Source organism: Gymnoscopelus braueri (genome assembly GCF_963280865.1).
Source record: "Gymnoscopelus braueri genome assembly, chromosome: 1".
In the NCBI taxonomy this organism is placed as follows: domain Eukaryota; kingdom Metazoa; phylum Chordata; class Actinopteri; order Myctophiformes; family Myctophidae; genus Gymnoscopelus; species Gymnoscopelus braueri.
The window spans coordinates 24,589,855-24,617,687 of record NC_137603.1 but is presented as its reverse complement, the minus strand read 5'-3'; the positions used below and the strand labels follow the sequence as shown (position 1 = coordinate 24,617,687).

Below are 27,833 nucleotides of genomic sequence, written 5' to 3'. Positions count from 1 at the left end.
CCATAGCAATGATTGCTATGGGAATATATAGCGATTTAACACTTATTTTAACAAAACATATCACTTACACCCCCTTTGACACAGTTGAATGTGAAGCCCCCAATGCTTTATCATGCTGAACAAATATTAAAATAAAGGTTTATTTAAAACATTCTGATTACATCTTTGCATGGATGGATATTCTGTCTTTAAATGGATGAATTATCTAAAATGTGCATCCTGGAAGGAACATCTCTTCATAATGAATACACACAATACATGAAATTATTACATTTATTCTGTATTTGACAATAAAATCAAAACCAAGTGAAAATGTTTAAAAACACCAATCAAACCATTGCATCTAAACAATTTGATCAAATAGGACATCGTCTGTGTGAAGTGGTTGAATGTTAAACTGTAAGAGATGCCTCCAAAAAGCTTAGGTAATGGATGCTGGAATGGAGGATTCATGATACAAATGGATAAATATGTTTACAAATAAAATCAATATCAAAGGAAATGTATTTTACAAAATTGTCACTTTTATATATATAAAAAAATATCTCAGTCCTGTTGATTGTACGCACTATGCACAATCATATAATCTGAGAATGAGGTTAAAGTACATTTTCTAAACACATTCTGTTTCCCTTGTTGCATTCCACTCTTTGCAAATCATGTCAACAACCACTTTTACTTTCATGTGTACTGTTCCTTATGATCCAGAGTACATTACAGAGAGACCAAATTGAAGAATTGTCTCCCTAGTCTGTTGCAAATGACTCCAAATGTTACCCAACAAATTAAGGGCATTGGACTTGCCATAGCAGAGATTTAAATGTGGCATTATGTGAATATATTTCTCAACATATTCTAACCCTAGTCCTGGACTGAATTGTGCTCAAGTGTGTCCAGTTCACATCGTGTCCAAGACCAGGCATAATCTCTAACTTGGATTATCCGCATAGGTCATCCTGCCAATACTTTGTTGCCCATTTTAGCGTGGGTCATACAAGTTGGCCAGTTTCTTGAAGCGTGGTCCCCAGTCATTCAGGTAGTCATAGTCCTGGTCTCCATCAGAGCTGCCTGAGGCGATGGAGCTGAGGCTGCCCGCCAGTGAGCCCTCTCCCTCATAGTCATAGATCAACGCCGTGTCGTACGGAGGCACATTAGGATCATTATCCGCAACCTCCAGGCCCTAAAGGACAAAATGACAACACGCGTCAGATGCCAACCTGGAAAAGAGTGCTGTTATTATAGGCCAGTGGTTTTCAACCCTTTTCATCTCAAGGTCCATCGTTTATTCGGCATTTGAGCCACGGACCACCGTTTGATGAGATTTAGCACCTCAGACCAAGAACGTTTTGTTATCCATAGGAGAGATAAACAGGCAAAACGTTGATCAAAATAACAATTCTTTAATTAAAGGGACTACACCATGAATTAAAAAAATAATAATTATATTTAATATCATATTGTTTATGTCCCTCAAACGTTTTTCAAAAGGTTTGACCCTAAATCAAGCCTCAGATATACTCATTCCAACTAACTTCTCTCTGGCTTATAAAGCACTTTCACCTGCAATACCACATTGTCCTGTTTGGCACGGGTGCTATTGAGCCAGTTTGTATGCATGTTATCTCCTGGTTCTGTGTGGAAAAAGTAAAACAAAATAATATATTTTTGTTTTTGTTTTTTTGGGTTGGAACTGAAAAACGGGAGCGATTGTACCCTGACGTGACGTGACGTCAGGGACCAAATCAGTTTGGCCAGTTTTGAGACCAATTTACAGAAAACCCTAGATTTGCTGTGAAAGCCTGAGTGTTCAAACTGGGGTATTTTTGGGGATAGAAGAGAGGTAGGGGAGACCAAAAACAAAAAAATAATAAGAAAAAGTTAAAATTCATGGTGTAGTCCCATGGTGTAACCCCCTCAAGGACCACTGGTGGTCCCCGGACCACTGGTTGAGAACCACTGTAAATATAGGCTCTTTCAAAGTACGGGCCACCGTGAAAGCTTCTTACGTCATTGATGTAGTCCTCGATGTCAGTAGGGTCTGCAGGAGGCCTCCGTGGGTAGGTAGGAGAAGGTAGGTTGTGTGGGGCATCCATCCTCAGGTGAGGCTGCCTCCCTCGGGGGACGCCGGGCGCCGGGCAGAAGGACCCAGGGGTCGAAGGGGCATCGTTGGGGTTACACAGCAGGTCAACGTTAAAGGCATTCTGGACGAGAATCAAACAAAGGCAGATTTTATCAAATCAGTTAAAGGGCAATTCTGCTGATATTTAACATACATTGTTCTATGGAGAGGACATGGAAACCCGACACAACTCTTCCAAGAGTTTTACATAGACTGACGAACATTTTCTAGCAGACTCGACACGCTGGGATAGGGATTTAGATTAAATATCTGCTATGCTCCCGTGTGAGTGTTTATGTGTCCACAACATGCACATGCGTGCGAGCACGTAATCTAACCTCATCTTCCTCTCCTCCTCCCTGCTCGTCATAGTTGAACACGTTGTCTCGTATGTCGTCATCTGATTCACCAACCAGCAGACCTGTTCCTTTTTTGATGTGATGGCTTCTGGTGCAGGTGTTTACCGCCACCGCCAGGAGGAGCAGCACTGCAATAACATCACACAGCAGAGGAAACCGTCAAACAACTTAAAACTTGTGTATCATCACCTCGTTAAGGGCCATGACCCTGATCAATCTAGATATAGTTATTGTGATTTGGGTTTAACTATGCCATAATAATGTTAGACTATAGTATACGGCCACAAAATAGCATTAACAATTGTATTTGACTCTATGGGGAGTGTCTATAAGAATGTCATCACTTACGCAGTAAGAGAACAATGCTGGCCATGACGATTATCAGGGCGATGAAGCTGATTCCCACACTAGAGCCCAAGATGGCCGCCGCCTCCGACTTACAGTCTCCAAAGGAGTCACAGGGACACACGGTAACGTTGACCTCAGCGTATGCGCTCAGGGCGGGGCTGCCAGAGTCTGACACCAGCACGGTCACTGCATATTCTCCAGTCTCCATTTCCACTAGCGACTGAAGCACAGCATGCGTCTCTGGAGACAATGTGAGAAAGGGGGGAGGACGACAGTGGCATTAGACGAGACTTCATCCAGTGCAACTGTAAGCGTCGTGCTAGTATTTCTCTGCGCTTCTTCCACTCACTCCTCCTTACCGTTGATTTGTATAATGGTCCAGTTGATGGACAGGTCTTCTGGCAGTTCAAAGGTGAAGGGCTCTGCATGTGGAGGCAAGTCCTCGTCCACAGCCGTCAGAACCAGGCCGGCCTTCATCCCGTATGCATGGCTACACACAGTTCCACTCAGCGGTAACAGCTTAGGGGGGAAGTCATTGGTCTCCTTGAGGGTGATGGCCAGCGTGGCAGTGCTTGATACGCCACCAGCATCTATTCACACAGAGAAATACGTAACATAAGTTAACAAAATGCAGCAATCAGTATAAAAGCCTGGTTAGGGCTAATACAGTAACTATCAAGGACAAAACATTGTCCACCACTGACCTACAACTTTGATAACAGCCCTGTAGACGTTGTTTTGAACATGCGGGGATCGAATGTTGAAGGTTCTCTTGGCGATGATGTCTCCTGTCTCTTTGTCAATGTCCAACCACCCGTCAGGATCTCTGCTCATCTCATACCTGGCATAGACACAGAAGAGGACACACTTGTAAAATGGAACGATCCGGTTCACTTAATATTATTACTTTTTTCATTCTTTTAAATCGACACATGGGTATAGCTGAATTGTACCTCAGTTTGGTATTGTCTGGGTCAAAGGCAATGTTGCTTAACAGTATCGTGCCAGGGACCACTGACTCCGGGACCACGATCCTTATGGGGTCCTCCCTGAAGCGAGGGGCTTCATTCTCATTTAGTACAGTGACCACCACTGTAGCACTGCTCACTGGGGCGCTGAGAGCCTTGCTCAGAGGTCTGACATTTCCCACTGTCAGGATCAGACTGTACTCGGGTTGCATCTCATAATCCAATGGCTGTAAGGCAAACAAGATACAACACAGAAGCTGAAAATACAACACAGAAGCTGAAAGCTGAAGATACAACACAGAAGCTGAAGCTGAAAGCTGAAAAAAGGGGATAGATGAGGTGGTCTATCCCCTTTTCAATGCGCTAGACCCCTGGGAGATGGATTGCTGAGGTATAGCGCATCAGGTCTCAGTAGGCTACTTTACGCACAACTCAGTTACCAAAGCCGTGCAACTCATGAATACAAGATCACTCGACCCAAAACACACTCGCCCGGGTCAAATCCGGCGACCTCGGAACGGTCGCCATGGTATTCCTGAATGTAACCGCAGTAAAACTATGGCTAAAACCTAACCTTGTTCCTAAACGTAACCTCAGAGCAACTATGCCTACACGTAACCTTATTCCTAAACGTAACCTCAGTAAAACTATGCCTAACCTAACCCTAAACTTATTCCTAACCTTAACCTCAGTAAAACAAATTCAAGAATCGCTGGGGGGCGAGCGGTCCGCGGGAAAAAAGAAGGGGACGACTGTGTTTTGGGGCGAGCGCTCTGGTTACCCAACTCATACACTGAATACACAGAATCAAACCCAGGACCATGTGGTTCAAAGGCAAGTGCTCTGCCGAATGAGCTACCTAAACACGTAAAGAATGACAACAGTCTTGAAAACCAGACAGTTTGGACATTTACAGGTGCATTTTTACGCTTTCAGAGATAAATTAACATTCCGTATTTGACTGTGTATGCCTGGTATTCAACTTGATTTCCTACTGCATCTGTTGAGATACATGAGATGAGTGCCACAGTCCTGTGGTTTAGGAGTTAACCACTAGATGATGCTATTGAATTGCGGTATGAGTGAGTGAATGAGTGTGGATGTGTGTGTGTGTGTGTGTGTGTGTGTGTGTGTGTGTGTGTGTGTGTGTGTGTGTGTGTGTGCGTGCGTGCGTGCGTGCGTGCGTGCGTGCGTGCGTGCGTGCGTGCGTGCGTGCGTGCGTGTGTGAAGGGCGGGGGGCTTCAGTGTAGTTTCAGGTTTAAATTAGACAGGAGCTTCTGTTGTATCTAAACTCCCCTCCATTTTTTAGAATTGATTTATAAAAATCTAAATAGAGAACCATGGTAAAGAACCATGCTGCCACCAGTTATTTGTTCGCATCAAATGGAGCTGTGTAAAAGTGCACCGTGCAATGGTTGTCATTCTAACATGATGGAGCTATACGTAGCATGTGAGATACATAACAACAATAAACCCCTGCTCCCACCTTAGGGTGACCATATTTTCAGAATCAAAATGTCAAACCGGGACACGTGGTGAATGTTGCAAACATTTCAGTGTTTTAGAGATATATATTTCAGTGTTTTAGAGATATATCTGACAGTAGCTTACTGTACCTGCAGCACTGTCAAAATGCCCTCGTTGGTGTCAGGGTCTGTGCTGATGGCAAAGTTGCCATTGGGGTCGCCCTCGGCAATGGAGTACTTGGCCTCCCAGTTTTCTGTTCCACGGTCGTCTCTGTCTGTCACGTTGACCCTGCCAATGTCAAAGTCCTTCCTGTTCTCCACCGCTGACATGGCATACTGCAGTAACCAGACATTACAAGCACAGAGCAGGGATTAAAACACACAAAATATAGCATCCTATGAATAGAACCTAAATACAGTATATGTACTGTATGTATACTGTATGTACACACACACACACACACACACACACACACACACACACACGCACACACACGCGCACACACACACACACACACAGTTTTTTCCCACCTCAAATTATCCAGAAATTATTGATTGTTTGATGTTTTGTCAGAAGCAAAAGACAGCACGACTGGTCGTATGAAACTCACCAGGTCAGGGTTGAATTGTGGGGCGTGGTTATTGATATCCTTTATACGTATGATGGCCACGCCCTCACTCGTCAGGCCCATGCCTGACATGTCAGCCACCTGCAGGGTCAGTTTGAAACTTTTCACCACCTAGGGAGGGCATGTAATATAAGCTTAGAACATTTTACTGAAATCAACTGCTAAAGTTCTGAGCGTGTGTCCTTGGGTCTGCTTGTATCCTTGCAAATATATCATTGCTGTCAGGCAGAAACCTTGTATCTCCATATTTCATGTATTATTATGTATTATCATAGGAAAAACAAGCTTACAACTCGTCACTCGTCAAGTGAACGTGAAAGTGGTTACGTTTGTCTGTGGGTTTTATAAATATTGAACCAAGGAAAAGTAGTAACAACAGCTTGTGACTAAAAAATAACAACATTGTATCCATTTAGAACATTTTTCAATTTCCTGTAAAGCTACGGTTTTGGACATATGACCAGGACCATATATGAATATTGTATCTCGAGAATATTTAGAAAAAGAAGCTGAAGCATGTATGAGGTTGACATCTACAGAGATGTCTCATCAGCGCCCCCTACCTCTCGGTCTAGGCCAACGTCTCTGGTGTAAATGGCCCCAGTCTGGTTGTTGATGCCAAACATGGTCTTGGTCACAGCGTTGGGAGGGTCGCTCTCCTGGCGAAGGATGGCGTAGCTCAGATGAGCGTTATCCGTGTTCGGGTCGTCAGCATCAGTGGCAGAGACTGACATAACTGAAGTGCCTGTCAAAACAATCAAAATAAATACTAGGTCAACTGCAAAGTTAAGACACTGTATGTAAAGCCTATTTTACACTCTGTCGTATGACTGTGTCACTCACCAAAAGTAACACATTGTCAGTTTTTTTTGTAATTAAGGTATTTATAAATTTTTCAACAAATAAACATGACATAACATAACAGACAAAGACCAACAACACAACAGAACAAAACACATTGTCAGTTGAAGATAAGTCATAATAATATTTTCAGGGAGTATCAGGCTAAACAGCTGAATAGCTGCAAAATATGTAGAATTATGATGTTTGGGTATTATCATTCTAAACCTACTGTATGTTCCTACTGTTCTACATAGATACAGCCAACAAGTTGAAGAAATTGCAGATTGAGGATTTAACCTATTTGTTTTTATGATATATCCGAGGCCTTTATGGGTTTTTGGAAAATGAATTACAATAATCAATAGAATATTGTGTTCTATTGCTAGTTTGACTAATACTCGAAAGACGACTTTGCGATTTACATAAGGTTGAAATCATGAAATGCAGAGCGGGAATGTGTCGTAGATGTGCATGTGCTTCAACAAGATGTGTCAGAGGAGGGGTTTGTGTCAAATATATGGATTTACCTGGAATTGAGAACTCTGGGACGTCACCATCAAACTGGCTCTGGGTGAAGGTGGGTCTGTTATCATTCTGGTCCAGCACCACTATCTCTATTGTAGTAGGGTTCTCCAGTCTCTCTCCACTTGTGGACAGGGCGAAGGCTTTGAGCTACACACACACACACACACACACACACACACACACACACACACACACACACACACACACACACACACACACACACACACACACACACACACACACACACACACACACACACACACACACACACACACACACACACACACACACACACACACACACACACACACACACACACTAGACATTACACACAGTACATTACACTTGTTCTATGAACACATTAACCTGTTCTGTGAACAGGTAAATGTTTTCATGTGAATGTTGTTTTTTCTGCTATGTGAACACATGTGGTTTTACAACATACTGTATATAAATCAAATGCCTGGTAAGTCTCTCTGGGACACCATCTAAAACACATCATCCCTGTCAGGCGGAAACCTTGTATCTCCGAAACCGTTACTATTCAGAACATAGAAAAATGAGCCTGTGTTCCAATGGATCCAATGTCATTATTATTCAGTCACAAGCTCTTGTTATTGTTTATTGGCAAAATATTTATAAAGCACTTTCAAGCTGATGTCCCTATTTTAGGCAAAAATGAATAAAAGAAAAAGGTGAAATATGAGATACAAGGTTTCTACCCGAAAGCAACAATATCTTTTGTTCTTTTTGGAATGTTACATGTGCAGGATATTTTCTTCAGCGCCATGGGTTACATGTCAAGTCCTCTGTTCCAAAACATTCTGAAGTCTGTCCCTGGTTGCCCATTAAGGGCCATACAAACTGACCTCTGACTTTTTGTAACTTATGTCTGTGACACGAGTGTGATATATGACGTGAAACAACATCACAGAACCTTGGATTGAAGGAGGTTGTGCAATGTTTTGTAGCATGCATGCTGGGGCTGGGCGATATGACTTCAAATCAATATCACGATTATTTCAAATCTTTGCCTCGAATACGATAAATGAAAAAGTGAAAATAGCCGATCTACAAGCTCACAACGCGTCGCAATGCGACGCGTTGTGAGCTTGCACATCGGTCTTTCTTCTCGATTATGCGATTATAAGTCAGTTATTGGTTCTAATGATAGCATCTAATTATATTTTTGGTTAATTGCCCAGCCCTAGTACACTGTGACTTTTCTATATGTGCGTCTGATTGTGCAACTTTCATGTACTGTATGTATGCGTCCTTTTAGAGCCATTACAAGTGTATTTGTATAGCGGCATCAGAACATTCAACACCTTCGTTCTCATGTGCTGTGCAGTATGTGGTCTCACCGTGAAGGTTTGGAATTTCTCTCTGTCAAGAGGCGCCTTGCTTCGTATCATACCAGTTTTATCATCAATCTCGAACAAGTTCTTGGGGTCCTGGTCCACACCTTGTCCCTCTAATTTATAGATCACCTCTCCTGTGAAGACTTTGTCTGATTTGATCTGGACAGACACAGACAGGAGACAAAGGCTGGTGATCAGAACCTTATGGGAAGGTGGATGAGGGACGGGAAAGTGCAAAACACATGTGGTCACACCACATGTGAGTGTGTTGACGCTTAAAGGGAGGTTAAGTTGGGAGGGTATGAGCTCACAGTGGCCTTTGACCTATAACAGGAGGAAATATTCAAGACTATAAATAGAGCAATTCGAGGCTACTGCATAAAACTTGTACGCACCCAATGTTGATATTTTCTCTAAATGTATGTTCTATGTGCATCTCCTTATAAGGTAAGATGTATGCACCTGTGGGTTACTTAGCACTCTAAAACTAACATTTACATTTAACCATGTCTTTATAAACACGCATATACTAACACCTATTATCTATGACCAGGAATGTCAACACATGCATAGGAAAGGTTTCAACCTTTCCAACCATCACATCACATCAATAAAAAACAAAATAATAATAATAATTTTAATAATATTGATAACAATAATAATAATGAATAATGAAAACACTGGCATTCCGTTTCATTTGAAAGTTGCCCAAGCATTGACTGACAAAGTAATCACTCTACTTTAGAAAAATATAATCTAACCTGGACCAAGTTTTCAGGAACTTGCTTGCTGTTCTCCAACACTCTGATTGGAGGGATGATCCAGTCCCTCTTCACCCTGACCAATCCCCTGCTGTTATGTCTCCATGGATTAAAGATCTCAGGCCGGAGCTCTTCCATCTTGTATTGTGTTTCTGAGGAGCTTTGCACCTGAAAGAATCAACAATTCCAGCATGAGTCAAGAAAAAATGTCAGCACAAACAAATAAGACCTGAAAGATCTGTTTTGGGCAGGCGTGTAGAACAATGGTTCTCAAACTTGTCATGTCAAGGACCCCCAAATGAATGCATTTGGCTGGGGACCCCAATCTGAAAATACTTTGTGCCAGGGAACCCCACACAAGAAAAATATTCCACATTGCTCACATTTTTTATGTGACGTGTATTGAGCTTGTCGGTGTAGGTTTATAGTGGTTAAACTGCCTTTTATGCTATATCTACTCATTTTGCTGGGGACCCCCTGGAACGCCTTTAAGGACCCCTGAGAACCCAATTTGAGAACCACTGGTGTAGAACAAACAGTCAGTGTTTAATAATGGTGGGGCTTCCCTGTGCAATCTGTAACAGAAAGTTACTTAAGTGTACAGTTTGTGAATGAGGCAGCAATGATGTGCTAATGAATGATTATGTGCTACTCTTGAGCTTAGGTGAGCTGTGATTGGCGTACTAGCAGCGTCAGCTGAGCTGTGTGGTTTGTGGGGATTGGTCTACTTTTGTGGGGACTAACGACTGGTGTAGCAGCGTCAGCTGAGCTGTGTAGTTCACTGTGATAGGTCTACTTTTGTGGGATCATGTATACATACACCCTGTCCTTGATAGCCTTGATGCCTATTTTACAACGCGTCACATCATGACACTTTGTGAGCTTGTAGCTCTGTTATTTTTGGATTTTTTTAAAATAATAATAATAATTACATTTTCACCTATAATGACATGACCAAAATTGGGATGCCGGGTTGAAGATTTTATACATATTTAACTACTGAAAAGTATTAACAAGAGCTTTTAACTAAATAATAACTACATTAGATCCATTGATATTTGTTCCATTTCCTGAAAAGTAACGATTTACTACAAGGTTTCGGTCGACAGCGAAGATATGCTGAAGAATAATGTCCTACACACTAGTCCATTATTCTTCAACACATATTGGACGGTATCATTATGTCGCCAGGGTTACTCAATTTCCGCCCACCACCACCAGCAACATGATCACTACAGAAAGAGTATTGTCTATCCACAGTTTGATGTACTCTTTCTTAGTCAAATACAAACTGTGTTCCAAACTTTGCAGCTGTTTCGGACCATGTCAACATTTCCCCTATGTCTATGCTACAGCATTTCTTTGGGTCTGATTGAATGGCTCTATCCTAACTCCAGCCTTAACCCCTCCGTCTCTAATGCGGAATCCACAGCACTGGCCAGGGCAGAGGGGATACGGAGGAATGGCTTCAGGTTTCACTCTGTCTTTGTCGGCCTCCTTTGATCTGGGTGCAAATTAATTTTAAGACCAGGAAACACAAACGCCTCATGTTCACTTTCACATACTCATACACACATTCATTTGCCTCATCGCTGCCTTGCCACAGTATTCGAACACACCCACACCCACACACATACACATGCAAGACTCACACTCACATGACAGCTGTCGACTATGGATTTAGAGTCTGTGCTTTCCCACCCTCATACACAGTCACCACACAAATTCCCCTTTATGCTCAGCTCTGCACCTGACTAGAGGTTGGGGGTCACCTTACGGATCTGTCCTGCTGTCAAAATTCCTCACCCAAACACATGCATAAACACACACACACACACACACACACACACACACACACACACACACACACACACACACACACACACACACACACACACACACACACACACACACACACACACACACACACACACACACACACACACACACACACACACACACACACACACACACACACACACACACACACACACACACACAGTGGACTGTGGAGTGCTGCAAATTCAGCATTTATTCCATTCTGTGTCACCAACAGCTAAAGTATATCACTTACACCAGCTTACTCTAAGTCAGGCACTTGATGTTTTTCCATTAAAAGCTAAGTATTTACTTTAATGTCACTCTATATGTGAAGATTATTGATCCTGTCAAAGAGAATATTATGGGTCACCTCTTAATTTTCAATAAATGGAGCCATAGGCCTAAATGACTAAGTCGTTTGGTGGATTTCAGTCAATTACATTGTTATTTCGTGAATGGCCTGGCAGCCCTGCCCGGTCTCTTGCTTAGGTAAAATGATACACTGATACTGTGGCATGCAGCTGAATAGTGAGGAAGGGAATGCCAGCCATGGCTGGCATGTGTGGGCTGAGTTAGAGGGCATGCTAATCTTAGACTGATCTATATTCTCCACTCCCACCTACTTACAGGCATCATCTACAGTACACACTCACTGAGATGTTTACAATCACATTCCACGAGTACTTGTCATCCAGTATCATCAATGAGGAAGCCAGCTATTTTCATGGCTATTACTTCACTATATGGCAATTGTAAAACCTTACATGGCGTAATACTTCAAAATCAAAGTCATAGTTATAATCTAACTATATATACTGTACGTAGACACAGCGCTGCACAAGCTGCCCTGCTGAGCGACCACAGGGTATTATGGCCCCTAATCTTACCGCTTCCTCTGGTCCAGTTATATGTTGTCTCATTTTGAACTTCGTATCTATGTGGATGACTGTCCATTTTCAAGGCTTTGGCAACACTTTCCAACATTGAAGGCAATAACTACCAACTGTTTTAGAAGACATTTCAGAGGTGGCGAGAAAGGCTCCTAACAACCTCCTAACAAGCTCTATAACAAATTTTTCACAGTCCATTTAAGACCCTTAGTCACCGTCTTGTCATGCTCCAGCAGGCTGAACTCTAGATGACACTCGTCTCTGGGTGGCAGCCCCAGTGAATCTCTGCCACCGTCTTAATGTCTTTACCAGGCTAGCATGGGGCAACAACAAGGTGTCATCTTACCAATTACACCAATGTCTGCCCTGTCTGACAGGCAGGGCAATAACACTACACACAGATTATCTGTTTTTAGGGGCTTTTTACTGATACTTTAACACCCTGGCCTTTCACCTTAGCCCCTTGGTGTAGCATGGAAGGCTTTTTGGAGCACATTGTTACCAAGGGCCACTAATGGAGGAAAGAATGTTTGGTTTTCAGCCTTTGACAGTAGCTCTATTGAGATGCTGATTGGTTATTACTGAGACAATTGAAATAATAATAATAATAATAATAATAATAATAATAATAATAATAATAATAATAATAATAATAATAATAATAATACTAATAATTACATTTACAGATTCCAGTCTGCTTCCTTTGGACTAGTCCTCCTGAGGACAGTTTTGTCAATTCAATTAAATCAAATTCAATTCAATTCAAATTCTCAAATTCCATTCCAATTCCAAGTGTGAAATAAAAACAAACAAAAATAAAAGATAAAGGCCTTCTAGAATAAAGAAACGTGGTAACAGAGCTGTGTACCATAACAACTTTCTAATAATAAAAAGATACCAACAAAAACTTGTGCTTTAGCTGAAAATACACACACTGATGCGTACATACGCACACACACACACACACACACACACACACACTCACTCACTCACTCACTCACTCACTCACTCACTCACTCACTCACTCACTCACACGCACACGCACATGTTATTCTTTTAGCGTAACCTTTGACTGTACTACCTGTACTGTTTCTTTTCTTTTTTTGATGCAAGAACAAAGGCTTCTATACCTCAGTGTGCTAGCTTTCTGTAGTTTCCATTAGCTTTGAATCGTCACTGATGATGTTTTTCATACCCATTAACCAAAAACTTACATCAGGACATGTTGCCTGCTGTTGGAAGTCACCATAATGGACATAATATGTCCATTATGGTGACTTCATAATGTTTCATAATGCATTTACACATTTTTATGTTTGAGAGGATACTTTCTGTGCCAGACCTTTTTAGTGCACAGGCTTTGATTTTGAATTTGAGATAGGAAGTAGGTATTTCAATAATAATGTGCCCTGTGCACCGGTCCCTGCCACAGAAGCATCTTTATGAGAAGAGTAGTACTAGTGCAGCCAGCATGGCTTGGTGAACGGGTTTCCATGTTTGTATGAATGAAAGGTTTTTGTTTTTATATATATTAATATATATTTGAGTACCTGGCTGATGCGGGCACAGGCTCTCATGAGCAATCTGTTGGGTCAGAGCAACATTCAGCCGGGACACTCTAAAAGGACCACTTCACCCATCTTCATATAATTGGTCCTCCTCACTAATGCTCATTATAAGCACCATTTCTGTCTACTTGTGTCTGAGAGGAGGGCTGTGGACAGTTCAGAGAGAGAGAGAGAGAGAGAGAGAGAGAGAGAGAGAGAGAGAGAGAGAGAGAGAGAGAGAGAGAGAGAGAGAGAGAGCACAAGCTCATGAACCATTAGTTGAGAGTTAGAGCATCATGACATTCAGCCCGGGACACTATTGTGTGATTGGATGAAACACACGACTCTGTAAAAGCTAATGGATGAGATGGAGAATTCTTTCTTTGGTACGATGTTAAAAATCCACTCAAAACTCAGAAATAGGTAGCTACAAATAGAGGGAGATGTCATGTAATGGATGAACTGCACTCAAAACTCATGTTGTGCTCATTTATGTTGACTAGAGGTTCAGGCCCTCACACCTACGTTGCACCGCCGATTCGACCGGTATGCCCATATATGGCCATATCAGGGCCCCCAGGGGACACATTCACAAGTCGGTGTTGTTAGGCAACGGTTTATATTACGTCTGACATCAGTGCATGTTGTGTTAGACACGACCCCTTCCTATAGAAACCCCCATAGTAACTTCAAACTCAATTCTAACCCCTTTAAAATCTAATCTCCATTAGACATTGATCGAAATTATTACACACGAGGTTCGGGCCGCTACGCTTCCCTCACACCTACTACACCCCAATTTGTGCGCCTGGTGCCATGACGACACATTGAGATTAGACAACACACTCCGTATTTGGGTGTAGTTGCATTGCGACTTCCTTATATGGTTATGGCTGAGTCATAGTGACATGAGCATGATGACGTGGTCCGCCGGCCCGCCCGTCGGCCGGTCCTCCCTTAAGCCAATTTTAATATAAGAAGAAGACGATGAGATGAAATGCTTTCAGATCCTTGGACAACTGTCAACACTACCCAAATCCAAGCAGAACTGTAGGAACAATGGCTATTACAATCACACACAGACAGAAATGATTGCAATACCAATGCTGTGGCACTAGTACACATGCATGGCTGAAATGAATGAAATCTGGGCCTTGGAGAGAAAGGGCTTAGGCCTACATCAACTACAAATTTAACACCCATGACATTTTTTTTAATGTCATTGGTAAGTGTGGTGGGGGCCAACTTAGTGGTTGGTCAGACGCTGGGTCACACACACACACACACACACACACACGCACACGCACACGCACACGCACACGCACACGCACACACACACACACACACACACACACACACACACACACACACACACAGAACGTGAGTTTTGGAGCAAATAAGTTCAGCTATAATCTTACCATGAAATCAGTATATAGTATGATTTACATCGCTGACATGCATTCTCATTTTTTATCCTACACTTATCGGAGTCTTATGAGGCCTGGAATTTCCCAGAGAAAACAAATAATGAACTACTGTTGCTGTCTATCTTCCCTTCCTCCACAGATCAGGCCACACATGCCTGGCTGTGTCAGCTGGTTCAAACCATTCATGTGAAAAAACGAGTGCCATTATTTGACTGTATGACATTTGGATGTGGTTATGATGAGCTCACATCAATATTTGCAGAGCATATTTCTGTTTCTGTTTTCCAACGTAGTTTCAGTTAGCCTTTAACAGGTAAGCTTACCACTAAAAGTAGAGAGCCACAGTTACTAAGACAAATGATGGTATTTGTTATTATGAATCTAATGGCACTAACCAATCACAATAAGGTTCATGCTTAAAGGAGGAGTTCACCCAAAAAAAATCTTATTTTCTATCAATTACACACCCCATGAAGCCTTGATTTCATGGATTTATTTTAGTTTTTGTGGCATTCCTAAGACAATAATTTGATGACCGTGTGTATTTCCGGTAGGACACACAAATAATCTACTTTGTGTCTCCTACCGGATACATTAGCCGGTAGGAGACGGGAATCAAATTATTAGCTTAGGAATGCGACAAAACCAAAAAATAATCCATGGATTCAAGGCTTCATAGGGTGTGCAATTGATAGAAAATAAGTATTTTTTTGGGTGAACTCCTCCTTTAAGGTTGCAAGTTTACATTTTCAGGTTCATTTTGTTATACATTTAAATACATATTTAGATATGGTGGCTTAAGCTTAATATATACTCTGTCAACAAGATGACAACGCACTGCGACGCATTGTGAACTCCTAGCTCTGCTATTTACACTGTGCAACACCGTCATGTGACGTAGTATAAATCAGGCTTGAGTCTATGAGCTGGCATTAATCGTCTGTTAGGAATGTGATTAAAATCTGATTATCATAATATCTATTCCTTGTTCAGTCAGAAAGCTCTAGGAGAGGCCACACAGGAAGCATAGCATATAGCATGCCTGACAATCCTTTCTGCCAAAAGGTTGGAGGTCACACAGGTGTCCCTTGGTTATGTTGACTCTGGTCATTTCTATTACTGGCCCCCAGGCCCAGTCACCCATTCATTCAATATCACTGTATCAGTAAGACGTGTACGTGTGCGTGTGCGTGTGTGTGTGCGTGTGTGTGTGTGCGTGTGTGTGTGTGTGTGTGTGTGTGTGTGTGTGTGTGTGTGTGTGTGCGCGTGTGCGTGTGCGTGTCTGTCTGTCTGTCCGATGCCGTCTCACTTCCACTGCCTGCCAAATTGTGTCTACTTGGCCCAGGCCCGAACACTCTATTTTCGGGGCCACTCCAAGTGTGTCTTCCCCCTGATGCAGATGTCTGAATTTTATGATTGCTGAGTGAGCTTGTTAACTAAAATTAGCACTACACAGATAACAGCAATAAATACATAATGTGGATATAACCTAGACTCCAAAATGACTGAATTTGTTTTCAGAAATTAAAGAAATCTTTTAACAAATAAGAATAGAATGTAGTAAAGACTCCTATATAAATGAATACGGTACACAAGCACATTTTCATACCCACACACATACACATACACTATACATTGTGACTATTGAAGCACTATCACAGGTTTACCATTAAATTACTTCAGAGTCATCCATTTGAGTCAATTCAAGTGAGACCACATCAACCTTTTATAATACTGTTACTGATACTGTTGATGTGTTATAACATCCGTCAAAAAGCCGGGAAAAAAGCCAGATTGCTTTTTAGCTGATTTAGTCTGTTTAGAACAAATCTCTCTCTCTCTATCTCTCTCTCTCTCTCTCTCTGAAACCAAGAAGACAGTGTAAAACCGCCAGCAGGTATCCTGTGATTTAGCCGCTGTCCTAGTGTACTGACTGATTGTTTCCAATGAGTAAGAAGAACTCAGCACCAGCCGGCTGGTGCTACGGACTCTCGATTTGTCCCTGATTTCATGGTTGAGGAGCGGCCCGCTCTCCTCTTTCCGCCTGGGGGATTACAGAGCGGGACAAATGGCATCATGTATGCATCTGGAAACAGCTGTGGCTTCTGCCCACTCCTTACTGTATATCCCACCCTCAGTAGACGTTAAAATCCTCAGTGTTCATTTAACTCAGACAGTGTACCAATGAAACCATAATGGACCCATATATTGGTACGCTCTCTGAGTTAAAAGAACACTGAGGATTTTTACTGTGTAGACGTTAAAATAGGTCATTTCATAAACAATACAAATGTATTGTTGGGGGGGGGAAAAAAACTAAAAACTAAAAAAAGAAAGCATATTATGAGAATAAAAGTCATCAGGCAAAACTGATGAAAGGCCTGGCTCTGGGAAAAACCAGCTATTGTAGGTGAGATAAATGTTGGTGATTTCGCTCACTAATTAATTGCAGATTGCCTCGAGTCCACCTGGAACACGTGAAAACAAACAAACCGAGTTTCTGTCCTCACAGTCTGTAATGTAACCTAGCTCAGTTGTTGTCACCAGCAGCCCACTCTGACTTATGACACCTCTGGCATTTGCAGTGTGGAATTCATACCAATGTGGGTTCCACCACACAGAGCTGTGCGGGTTCTCCAATATACTGTATGTAGAATACTGTAAAAAGTATATTAAAGGGGTATCCCCCCCATGTAAAGCGTCTTTGGGTAGTTAGAAAAGCACTATATAAATTTGAGATATTATTATTATTATTATCAGACATGTAACTTCAAATTCTATTTTAACCATGTGAGACTGAAAACACAACTACCTGGTTCTGGTGACAGATATTGTCCTTCTAATGCGTGACGGGGTTGTTTTAATTACTTAAAAAATTATAAAAAAATACACTGCCCCCTCACGCATTAGAAGGACATATCAGTCACCAGAAGCAGGGACGTGTGTTTTCAATTAATCTAATATGGTGAATATCAAATATCTAGATATTGAATCAAGCAACTTAAAAACTGTAAGGGACTGCCTACAAAAGCCAGAGAAGACGTTAAAATGACCACAGAAGTGTTTTAAAGTGAAATACCCCTTTAATGGATCCCGCAGCCTAGATCATGAAGGCTTGTAGCCTACAAGTATGGACTTTGAAATCGTTCCAGGGCTTATATAATCTAATGATGATTATGATCTGTGCATAACTGGAATTATTAGCTATACGGTTGATACGTCTTAAAATGCCTTTTCAGTTTAATGTCATCATGGTTTGATGACATAATCAGTGAGGCTGTCAAAGGAAAGAAACAGAAAAACCTTTGATCTGTCTTCTCTTTCTACAGATTCAGCAGCCGTTCGTTTGTTAAACTGCCATCTTGATGTGTGTAGATTGTGTGCGCGCCTATTGCTTTGCATTTTGACCTGGTGGAATTGACAAATAGTTAACTCTGTTTATCACATCAAGTGTTGCCTTCATTGTACCATGTACTGTACCTTTAAGACTGGACACTTGCCTGCCTTAATGCAACAGTGAGGTCGCTTGTACAGTTACTGTTGTATGCTTTACCATGTCATTTTTGTCGGAGTATTTTTAATCTATCTTCGTATTTACTTTTGTATTAGGCAATCTTCTTAGCACATCTTAGTGGTGGGACTCCTTACAAAATGTATAACTGTCTCTGCACTTGTTGTGTACATTGAACCTGCATATGTTTCCCCTACTGCATCATTCTGCTCACGTGACACCACAATCCTAGATAAGAGTCTTGGGTCACTGTAATGATCTTCACTTGAGGAGGACTAAACGTGGTCGTTATTTGCTGATTTTGCACAGTAAAACTTGTTCAGAGCATTAAGCTGCAGACTTTTTATTTCTTTTGATACATTTACTTTGTCCTACACCAGCCACGGATTACATGGATGTGCAAAACATTACCTTTTTAACTAGATATCAGTGACGCTAGCCATAACTCACTACTTCTCTGTCTTATGTTGTGTCAAACATATGGCTATGACGAACTAGTTATCTACCTATTTCTATAAATGATTTGTCACTCCCATGTTCAAAAATCAACTAATGTACTGTAACTGATTCGCACAACATAGCCTAAAGCCAGCATAAAAAAGGCTTTCAGTTTCTACCATGAAGAAACATTTTTATACACTTAATGTATTCATTAATGTACACTTAATGTATTCATGAGTTTACTTACATTTCAGTGATTGGAACACACATCATTAGATATAAATTTTCTCTGCTATATAGCACCTGCAACAGTTATAATTAATTATAGAGCAAATTAAGGCCATTTGTCTTCACCCCAGATTCAGCGGAGGTCATTTCTCTCTCACCCCCTAACCTGGCTTCCATTACTGCTCCAAACAAAGTGCAGTTGGTAAAATATCTGTTTACATGGCCATCCATTCTAGTTCTCATAATGGTGTCTGATGACAGAGGGTACTAATGATGCCCCGATACCTCTAAACACATCTGTAGTCTCCTGTGCTTTCAAACGCTATCCATCATATTATCTCCATCTAGGCTGAAATGTTTATTTCACTCACATCCCTTGAATCCAGACAAAGTTTATTGCCTCTATTGATGAAAGTGGGTTCATGTTTAGTTCAACAGATCGCACATATAAACATGAATGAATTGTAGATTTGAAGAGTGGCACAGCTTAAGTTCATTCCTCAACCGAGATCCTACTCTAAGAAACATTTTCATTTTCTCTCAAATGCCTTAATTAACATAAGTGCCCAGAAGCAAAAGCATTCAACTCATCCATAAAGTTAACACCAAACACTGCTATTAGCCTCCTAGTAAATGTCCTTTTGAAAAGCCAAGAACAGTATAGGTTGCATTATAGTGCGGCATCACCGTATATAATATTTCCTCACACCATTGGACTGTAAGTGGCAAATAGAAGTGATTTGATTGTGTTGTAACCCCGGACCCCCCAGGAGGGGGAATCTAGTGGAAGTCACGACCACCTGTCCCACATATAGGCTTTACAGGAAAAGGCCCATTGCAGAATTCAATATTTAAATAATACAAGTTTATACGAGTACAACTTTGGTCACATCATTTCACAGAGGTCGCCAGACCCTGTTTCTAATGGACCACATAATGTAGGGTTCAAATGTAATTCATTTAATTTGCTCTGTTGTGTCACCGATGGCAACGAAGAAGAATAATTTTTTCTTACCTGCCAATGCAGAGATCCTAGAACGCACAACACTGCCAACACCCGGGCTGCCATCCTCTGTGCCTGCCTCAAAACCTCTGGTGTTAAGGCCTCTGACACCCACAGACTCCACAGTCCTCCACGCTCTGGGCAGTATTGGGCAATGGGGACAAAATTCTCAAAATCATGAACCCCCTCCTTTCGCCTTTCCAAGCCTCCACTTTCAGTGTGTGTCCCTGTCCCCCCAGTGCATGTCTCTCACAGCCCCTCCCTGGCCATAGCTGGGGCATGTCTCGGAGACTTGGGGGAAGGGGTTAGAATTTCAACAGTGGCCCTCCCATGTACCCCAGCACATGTGCTGTCACTCACAGTCCAATGAGAGGCAGAGTGAGGGAGAGAGAGAGAGAGAGAGAGAGAGAGACAGCAGAGAGCAAGAGAGAGGGAATAATGGAGTTGAGGAGAGAAGCCAGGCAGCTGGTGCCGGTGAAGAAAGAGTCACAGTGCATGAAGGAAGGTATATTTTTTGACGGTTGAGCCGGAGGCAACTATAGAAAAGTGTTTTGCACCTCATGAGGTAATCACTCTTAGATCTTGGAGCAAGTAAAGTCGCCCTATACACGTTCAAGCCGGGACTCTAAAGCTCTGCAGTAGCACCGCATCATTGCGCACCTGGATATAATAATTTAAATGCTTTAAGCATTGTACAGACAATACATTTCACCGGCCCTCTCTTCACAGGAGCCTCTAAGGCTGCATAATGGACGTTCCACTGTTCAGGCAGAGCTGTCCGTGTTATTGCCCTTGAAAATGCACAACATTCTGACAGCACCCTTTGATCCCTAGCTATTTTGGACTCCCTGTCAAAAGAGAAGATGAAGATCTACAGCCATCTCTGAGTGATGTCAAGGCAGAGACTCCTGTGGCAGTGATAGCTACAGTAGCTAGGTGTGTGTGTAGGGCAGGGAGAACACATATGAAAGAAGCTTTGGAGGGGTTTGAGGGGATGAGGGTATAGAGTCCAGACCCCTAAGTGTTCTCCACACACCAGTCCCAACAGCCATCACCACCCTCTCAGCAGGTCTGTTTACAGGTCAAAGGTGGATATGGACGTTTGACTGCTAAACATCTTCAGCCTGTGTTGTCTTAACGTTGCTTTGACACAGGGATCTCAGAAGAGATGGCTGGTTACAGCTGAACGGGGAATTGACCTCAGTAACGTGTGGCTACACTGGATCCAGACCGCCACGGTGAGAGAGAAGGGACAAGGAATACATTCAACAAGTGAAAGTTTTAGCATAGAGCAAAAGATAGGGATCACACAAGAGATGTGGTCTGCTAGGTTTGCTAGCTCAAGCTAGAGCAGCGGTCAAACGTTTTAATTTTAAGGACCTCCAACTCTGAGAGTGTACAAATGAAATTACACTCTCAGAGTTACAGACCTGTAAGGGTCCATTAATTTGGAACCCCCCCAAGGAACCCTGAGGGTCCCTGGACCCCACTTTGAGAACCACTGTGCTGGAGAGTAGATCAGCAAAACAAATGCTTTTCTGGCTAACATTTCTTGATGAGTGGGCGTTTGCGTGGTTTCCTGAATCTGTCTGTGTGTGTGTGTGTGTGTGTGTGTGTTCATCCCTAAGGGATGATTGTACAGCACCTGTCTCTGTCATGTCAGGCCGCGGCAGCTGGCAGCAGCCGCCCCATTCTCCTAACTCTTCGGTCCATACACACCCTTCCTCCCTCACAACAGTCTCTCATACCACGCTACATGTACATGCGTAACATGGTTGTGGGGGGTAAAGCTAGAATATCACATACCCATAACTTGGACCCTTATTTTCTTAACTCTGGAGGGCATTGGAAGCTCAAATGGGCCTGGGGAGTGTTAGGGGAGTGTTATCTGATGGATCATCATGACAGCAGCATAATTATTTTTAAAAAGTCTGGATGCTAGTATAAAGTGACACAAATGATTCTTGAAGTTCTGGACCTTTGCCATAGACTGGGTAGAAGCTCTCTGCTGCCCACTGCTGGTAGTGATCAGTCGTGGAAAGTAACTATAGTATATTTCCTGTAAATAAATAAGTACTACTTGAGTACAATTTTGAGGTGTTTTTATTTTACCGGGGCATTTCCATTATTTTATACTTTACACTTCTTATACAGCTTTAGTTACTTTGAAGATCCCAGGCTTGCTTTGGAGTGAAGCGAGTTGGAGGCCTGGCCACATGAGACCAACATAAAACAGACATGACGGTGTTTCATAAATGGAAATAATACAACTTTTATAAGTGGTAATAATTTACAATACCGTTCTGTAATTACTATGTAACTATCAGTGGTTTAAAGTAACTAAGTACTTGTACTCAAGTACTGTACTTAAGTTAAAAAATAATGTATTTTTACTTTCTTCCATATTTACAATTTTCAATACTTTTACTTCTACCCCACTACATCTCAGAGGAAAAAACAAAGATTTGTGAGCTTGTAGATCTGCTATTTTCAAAAGAGTGTTCATACATTTAGAAGTTGTGAAATGGGACATTCTGCACAATGAGTACTTTTACTTTTGGTACTTTAAGTATATTTTGATACCAATATTTTTGTACCTTACTCAAGTACATTTTGAATACGGGACTTCTACTTGTACTGTAAGTACTACATTGCAGTATTGATACTTTTACTTAAGTAAAACATGTGAGTACTTCTTCCATCACTGGTAACTATGCAGGGGCCAATTAATAGCACTATTATTAACTCCTCAGTCACTATGTTGTCATTTAGGCTATTATTGGCTAATATCTATCTTGAGTGATCAGTCACTGCAAAATATTCAACTAATCAATAATTAATGAATCTTAATGACACAGACATTCCTCTTGGAGAACAAATAACTAATAACCATTATGAGCAGGTCCAGTCATTCTCAGCAGATTTCGGTTTTATATTTTGCACATTAAGTATAAAGTAAAGTGGTGAATGATACTATCTTACAAACTTGTGCCTTGATTGCAGTTAATGAACGATTATTTAAAAAAATTAGCAGATCTATGCGAGCATGTAGATCAGCTATTTTTGCAATTTTTGTGCGCCACAATTGTACAACAAAGTACCGTATAATACAGGGTTAAGTGGTTAATCAGACTAATCGATTTGGTTGATTATGGGGGAAAAAATCAGTAATTCATTATTAGTTGTTAAAGTTATTTCTTCTCCAGGAAGTATGGTCTTTGACATTAATATATGCCTTAATTATTGATTAGTTAATAGTGAAATATCCCTAGCCTCAGTCTGCTATTACCAACTGGGTACAACTAAGCATTACTCCTACAGTAAGTAGCTCATTGTGATGCAGACATAAGTGTTAAATTAGTGCTATTAATTTGTGCCTGCTTAGTTAACTACAGAAAAGTATTGTAAAGTGATACCTTAGGTTTTGACCCTAGGCCTCAACCTGCATTGAAAGGCCCAAACCAAATTATGGTGGTCTTTGTCCATATTAAAATGTATTGTATTGAGTACGTTTTTAATTGTGTGATTAAATTGGACATTTTATACCATTTAACAAAAATATATTCCAACTGCAATGTTACCGTTATAAAAGTTCTTAGCTCAAAAAAAGAAAACACTGATAATTCTCTACTAGAAAAAAAAGCATCCTCTGGTTGTTTGGCCCCATCCTACTTGAAAGCCCCCCCCTCATACCACCATGCTCCACAACCCCCACTCCCATACTGCCATAACCCCCCACAATATCCTATATTAAAATTGTCTAATGGAGAGCCGGCTGGCAGGTGGACCACGGCCACGTCACTCTGACTCAGACATAACCATAAACAAACCTGAAATGCCCATATATAGGCATATAGGGAGATCCTGTTGTCCAGAACCACATGCTAAAATACATGGTATGGGCATATACTAATGACATCAGGGATCTCCATATATGGGCATAAAAGGGACACAGGTAGACAAACAGATACAAAGATCTCTCCATATATGGGCACAAAAGGGTCACAGACAGACAGGGTACAACGGGTACTCTAACTAAAGCAACACAGTAGTATAATGGAATATAATTTAAGCATAGACATGGTTTCAGGTCCTTTCAGGAACTGGGGATCTGATCATAGCTCCTACAGTCAAATCCTGAATGATCTGACACAGTATTGGAGTGAGAGGTATAGATAATTTTTTGGAAGTATAAGAAAATGACGGATGCCAGTCATATTTGTGGAAGTAGTAGCTACAGTATAAGTGTCAACCTGAAGTTGTTTATTGTTTGATTAAATAAAATTAAATAAATCAGAATTATGATTGATCGTCATGTCATTTCTAATCAAGGATGGTGCGCTTAGACAAATAATAGGAACAAAAGGGTTTCATTTTTGAGCTTTTTGTGCAGAAAGAATAAATTAAACACTGATTAATCCATTTGGAAGAATAATCTCTTTCAACACGGATATCTTTTTTAATGGATAATCAGGCTTTCACAGAGCCTTGGAGGAATTATGCACAGCCTTTGATTTGATTCAGATAAAGGCATAAAATATCAGATTGATATGGGAGATGGTGAGAAATGGAATGGGAGATAGATTGGGGGCGCAATTATGACACTCACACCTGCTGTCTATTGTTTTGTCATTGTGTCTGTCAGTCTTCCCCTGTCTATAGTTATTTCTATCTGCTTGTTTATTTATATGTCTATGTCTTCTTTCTTTCGCCTCCAACAACAGGGCACCGTGTGAATGGATATGTTTGCAATAAAAGAAATGCATGCATTGTTATTCATTGTGGGTGGATCAAAACGTTATCTGCCAGTGTTTGAGGCTGCAACAAATGCTTGAACAATTGTTAGGTTCCTGCAGAGGGCAGTGTAGGACCATCTAACAATACTGTGAGGAGAGGAGAGGAGAGGAGAGGAGAGGAGAGGAGAGGAGAGGAGAGGAGAGGAGAGGAGAGGAGAGGAGAGGGGAGGGGAGGAGGGGAGGGGAGAGGAGAGGTGGAGATTGTTAAGACAGGAAGGCTCTCTAATTAGAGAGACCTTGCAGAAGGGAGGAACAAATCTCAACCATGAAGACAAGGTAAAGTACAGAATAGATGAACAACAGACAGTAGACAGGTTTACTCTTTTTGCCAGTCAGAACATCAGGGTGGAAAAGCCTTGCACAAAGAAAACACCAAATAAGGTGTCAGAAAATAACACTCACAACGACCAAGTATAATCCAAACAATATTTGGATTAAAGCAGTAGTTGCTATAGTTATCTTGCTCACCACCATTTTCAGGAGTGGAGATTTGACACTTGCCTCCATTTGGACGACGTCCAAATTATATTTTCACTTTTCACTCCTCCTGTTCTGACAAGAACAACAACAACAACAACATAAACAAAAGTAAGAGGCAGAGCAGAATGTAACAGTAGGCTAATAGATATGGGAAGAATTCTCAAGCAATGGTAGCGTGATGCTAAGTTTATATACTCCATTGTACGATGGCCAAAAAGAACCAATCTGCAAGCTCACAATGCACCGCCATGCCACGCGTTGTGAGCTTGTAGATCGTCTATTTCCGGCGCGTGACGCCTTCCTACTACGAGCTATAAATCAGGCTTGAGGGTGAGAGGAGTAGGTGGGGGTTATTCCAGCTTTAGCTTCAGTCAGCTTCCACCAGGGTAGGCTGCCAATTAGAGCTAACACATATGACACACTTGACTCCCCCGCTTGAACCATGGCGAGAGATAATAGGCCTCTTCCTGCAGCTCAATCGATGACATATACTGTCCCTCCCTAGGTGGATGTCTGCCTCAGCACATGCATGCACGCACGTGTGCGCGCACGCACGCGCACACACACACACGCACACGCGCGTGCACAGAACACACACAGACACTGTGTGCATGCACACACAAGCACATGTACAGTACTGCAGAGTCAGACTACACATCCTCTCCATCTGTCAGTGAGGAAAATGTCAGCTTCCTAATTTCTTACAGAAAATATATACAACTAGACGCGTCGCAATTCAGGGCAATTGCAGAGTGTGGTTGCGCCGACGACGGTCGCGGGCGGCCACCGGGATGCGAGGATTACGCCGGGAGGATTACCGTCGGAGGACGCGCGACGTGCGATTCGAATTCGGTGCCGATCGGATCCCGCGTTCGTGACGCGTGCCGTTTTGATTTGAGGAAATAGGCCCCTCCCACTAAAGAAACAGGCCCCTCCCACAAATGTAGCGGGCCAATGACATCTTCATGTCACTCCTGAGATCACTTGCTTTTCTTTTTGAGAGAACTGATCCCCCCAAAAATCATGTTTTTGTGTCAAACGGTTACATTTTGCGCATTTGTGGCGCCCCCTATGGGTCAAAGTGGAAATGCTTTTGGGGATTTGTTGAGTAAAGCTCACTTGACATGTGATTCAAATTTGGGATTGACTGGACGTTTTGTTCGTGATTTGTGGGCTTTTTTGTAAAACGGGCCCCTCCCGCTAACTTTGGAAGCCATTTACGGACGAACGGTATGGACTATCAAAATTCTGTTTCATCCAGATTATCGCATGGGTCCAGAGATCATGTGTACAGATTTTTGTGAGATTTGGACAAAATCTGTAGGAAAAGGTGCAAAAAGTGTGTTTTGAAGAAAATTCAAAATGGCGGAAAATCTATCCTGACGCAAATGGGCGTGGTCTATATGGGGAGCTGCGTCATGACCCAAGGAATCTAGGGGGAAAAAGATTTTTATTCTAGGACCTACGGTTCAAGAGTTATAGGCCAAAACGTAAAGTGGGCTGTTATAGCGCCACCATGAGGCCGACTGGTGTAATGTTTTTCTAAAAAATAATTTCGGACTAAATCATGAACCTCCCCACCAAATCTGGTAACTCTAGCTCTTACGGTTTCAGAGAAAAAAATACTTGAATTTGAGTTTTTTCACTTTTTCATTAAAGTGGATGGGGAAATTTAATGCACTAATAAATCAATATCAATAAAACTATGCAACCAATCTCTTAGCAAAATACAAGTGCACGATTCCCGGTGAAGCCGGTCATTTTGACATATGGCACTAAATTGGGAAAAATAAACTGTGGGAGGAGATGCAGCCCGAAATATTGTTTATCTAGAGAGAATAAAGTTTCTGTAAAACAATAGTCTGGTTGCCCATTCGGGCAACCACACTAAATATAGAAGCAACTCCCTCTCTCTCTGTCTCACACACACACACACACACACACACACACACACACACACACACACACACACACACACACACACACACACACACACACACACACACACACACACACACACACACACACACACACACACACACACACACACACACACACACACACACATTCACGAATGCACACACGCACCCACGCACGCGCACACACACGAACAATGGTTTCCAGAATAGATGTTATGTGTTAGGTACAGCAAACTGCATTCATACATATAGTATAGCTCTATAGGAGTAAAAGATGACTGTCAGCGATGAGTCATGGTGATTACAGTCTTAAAAGTAATAGGTATCTAATGTGCACGGTAATTGGCAGACGGCTTGTATAAACTCTCTCTCAGGCCTCCTGAACATTTCC

At 41.8% G+C, this 27,833-nt stretch overlaps 1 protein-coding gene across 1 annotated transcript; it reads right to left on the bottom strand.

Annotated features, from left to right (window-relative positions):
• Positions 1-259: 259 nt before the first annotated feature.
• On the bottom strand, positions 260-20,471 carry cdh15 (cadherin 15, type 1, M-cadherin (myotubule)). Its single transcript, XM_080430093.1, has 14 exons — positions 20,260-20,471; positions 9,380-9,547; positions 8,622-8,777; positions 7,260-7,404; positions 6,453-6,634; positions 5,872-6,000; positions 5,411-5,596; positions 3,780-4,021; positions 3,531-3,667; positions 3,186-3,416; positions 2,827-3,066; positions 2,458-2,606; positions 2,007-2,201; positions 260-1,180 (listed from the first exon to the last, which is right to left on the bottom strand). The coding sequence occupies exons 1-14, from the start codon at positions 20,311-20,313 to the stop codon at positions 980-982; spliced, it is 2,415 nt and encodes an 804-aa protein (XP_080286219.1). The 5' UTR covers positions 20,314-20,471; the 3' UTR covers positions 260-979.
• Between the last annotated feature and the right edge of the window lie 7,362 nt (positions 20,472-27,833).

Bases quoted from the DNA above. Each gene is read 5' to 3' on its own strand.
- cdh15 (XM_080430093.1), bottom strand. From the start codon at position 20,313: ATGGCAGCCCGGGTGTTGGCAGTGTTGTGCGTTCTAGGATCTCTGCAT. The intron at 6,635-7,259 runs GTAAATCCATAT...TTGTTTTGACAG, and splicing joins CCCAGAGTTCTCAATTCCAG to GCACTTCAGTTATGTCAGTC. The intron at 3,067-3,185 runs GTAAGGAGGAGT...CATTGTCTCCAG, and splicing joins GACCATTATACAAATCAACG to AGACGCATGCTGTGCTTCAG.